Raw genomic sequence first — 1,913 nt, forward strand, 5'->3', positions numbered from 1 at the left:
GCCGTAATTAAATCATAATTCACACAGAGCATCTCAGCAGAAGGCAGTGTTCTCTCCCTCTCACCTTAAACATCTTCAACAGAGTCTCCTTGCTGATCTCAAGCCTCTCAAACGGCTGTTTTTCCTTCACCACAGCCTTACACAAAGTCTCCAGATCCCCAAATTCAGTGCTGGACACTCCCCTGGAAACAGCAAACATGGTCAATGCTGTTCTGACGTGTCTGTAGTTACCCAATAGTTGTTGACTATCGAATGATTGCTTGTTTCAACTATTTTTAAAGAAAAAGACAGTCTCTTTTCTGCAGTAAGCACCTTCTTTTGGCCAAACAAAGCAAAACCATAAACTGATTTGAAAAGCAGGGGAATCGATGATAAAGACTGGAATGTATCAACTTTTTTTTTAAAGACTATAATCCATGTTTAAATAATATAAATATTCCAGGTGAAATAACATGGATAAGAACATTTGGCCAGAACAGAGAAAACACTGCTTACTTCTGTCCATCCAGGAACATGTCATAATAGAAACCATTCTCAATGGGGGGTCCATAACACAAACATCCTCCATAAAAGTGCTCCATTGCCTCGCCCAAAATGTGGGCACTGGAGTGCCAATACACCTAGGACACAAGGAGATGATGTATATTTATATATTAATTCTTGACAAAAAAGAGCAATTAATTCAATGCATATAGTAAATCAAAAGATTTGCAGATCACAGATATAGGTGTACAACTAAATACACCTGAGGTTAGTCATGTGTTTTCAATAATCAACTTAAAAGTTTGATGTACTCACAGCCTGAGCATCCTCATTGTCAAAACGTAAGATCTCAAGAGAGCAGTCCTGCTCGAGTGGTCTGTCCAGGTCCCAAAGCTCCCCATTCACCCGAGAAATCACAGCGTTGTCAGCCAGGCCCTGGCTGCAAGATCAAGTGCAAGATAATTGCCTCAGAAATGGCAAATTTTGAAAGTGTCCAATTTTTTCTTATCAAAATCTGAGTTATTTCCATCGTTGACTGAATGAAAAGGACAACCGATAACAATAAGACACATTTACATAAAAAAAATATTAAAATATAAGTTGAAAACAGAGAGTAAATTCTCCCTCTAAAGGCCGTTTCATGCTTCTGCGTAGGCGCCACGCAGAGCTTTCCCCGTATTTTATGTAAGTGGCCTGATGTTTAGACTTGTGCGTTGGTGTATGCGTCGAGCAGGCGTCTGGTTGCAACACGCCACAAAACAAAGAAGAAGTTTGAATTCATTCCCGCCCAGTATTTCCGCTTTGTTTGCACACATAGCGGGTGTCAACAAAGACAGATGTAAGTAGACGGACAAGGAGATGAGTGATTTTCTGAATTTAGTTTATCAGGAACTCGCAAAGGAAATGGCCAACAAAAGGTAGGACAAGCTGTAGGACGTCATCCGGAGTAAATGGAAGGCGCTCAAACAGCAATACATGTCTTAAAAAAAAAAAAAAAGTTGTCTCAGTGCTAGAGGGAAAATATAAGGAAAGTTGCATCTGCATCATCATAGCGATGTGTTGATAGCATTGTTGTTTTCTCATTATAGCTTGATATGTTGCTATCAGCTGGCATATAAGGACTATTACAACTATATTATTGATTATTTGTTGGTAGACGACGCAATCCATTTTGTCTCAAAAAACTTTGTTTGCAAAAGTTTGCTTGAATGTGGAAACATCTTAAAATGTCTAAAATCAATTTGATATGCCAATTTGATGGCAAAACAGCATGTGACGTCATTACGCACAGGTCTTTATTTGCTTTAAAGCAGTTGGATGGAAACACTTTCACCAGCTTTAGTCACAAGTTTTTTTTTACCAAACTTCAGATAATTTGATTGATAAGTGGATGGAAACTTAGCTATAGTGAGAGAAACAAAGTGTCTCCC

At 38.7% G+C, this 1,913-nt stretch overlaps 1 protein-coding gene across 2 annotated transcripts in view; it reads right to left on the reverse strand.

The window, feature by feature from the left end:
* The window catches only part of tars3 (threonyl-tRNA synthetase 3), a 13,431-nt gene that overhangs the window by 9,724 nt on the left and 1,794 nt on the right, over positions 1–1,913 (reverse strand). For both annotated transcript variants that reach the window (XM_032514987.1, XM_032514976.1), the window contains exons 4-6: positions 799–922; positions 496–620; positions 65–182 (exon numbers count right to left, since the gene is read on the reverse strand). In XM_032514987.1, coding sequence (XP_032370878.1) covers positions 65–182; positions 496–620; positions 799–922 — 367 coding nt within the window. The remainder of the gene's footprint in view (positions 1–64; positions 183–495; positions 621–798; positions 923–1,913) is intronic.

The sequence above is a fragment of the Etheostoma spectabile genome, chromosome 1 (assembly GCF_008692095.1).
Source record: "Etheostoma spectabile isolate EspeVRDwgs_2016 chromosome 1, UIUC_Espe_1.0, whole genome shotgun sequence".
Lineage (NCBI taxonomy): Eukaryota > Metazoa > Chordata > Actinopteri > Perciformes > Percidae > Etheostoma > Etheostoma spectabile.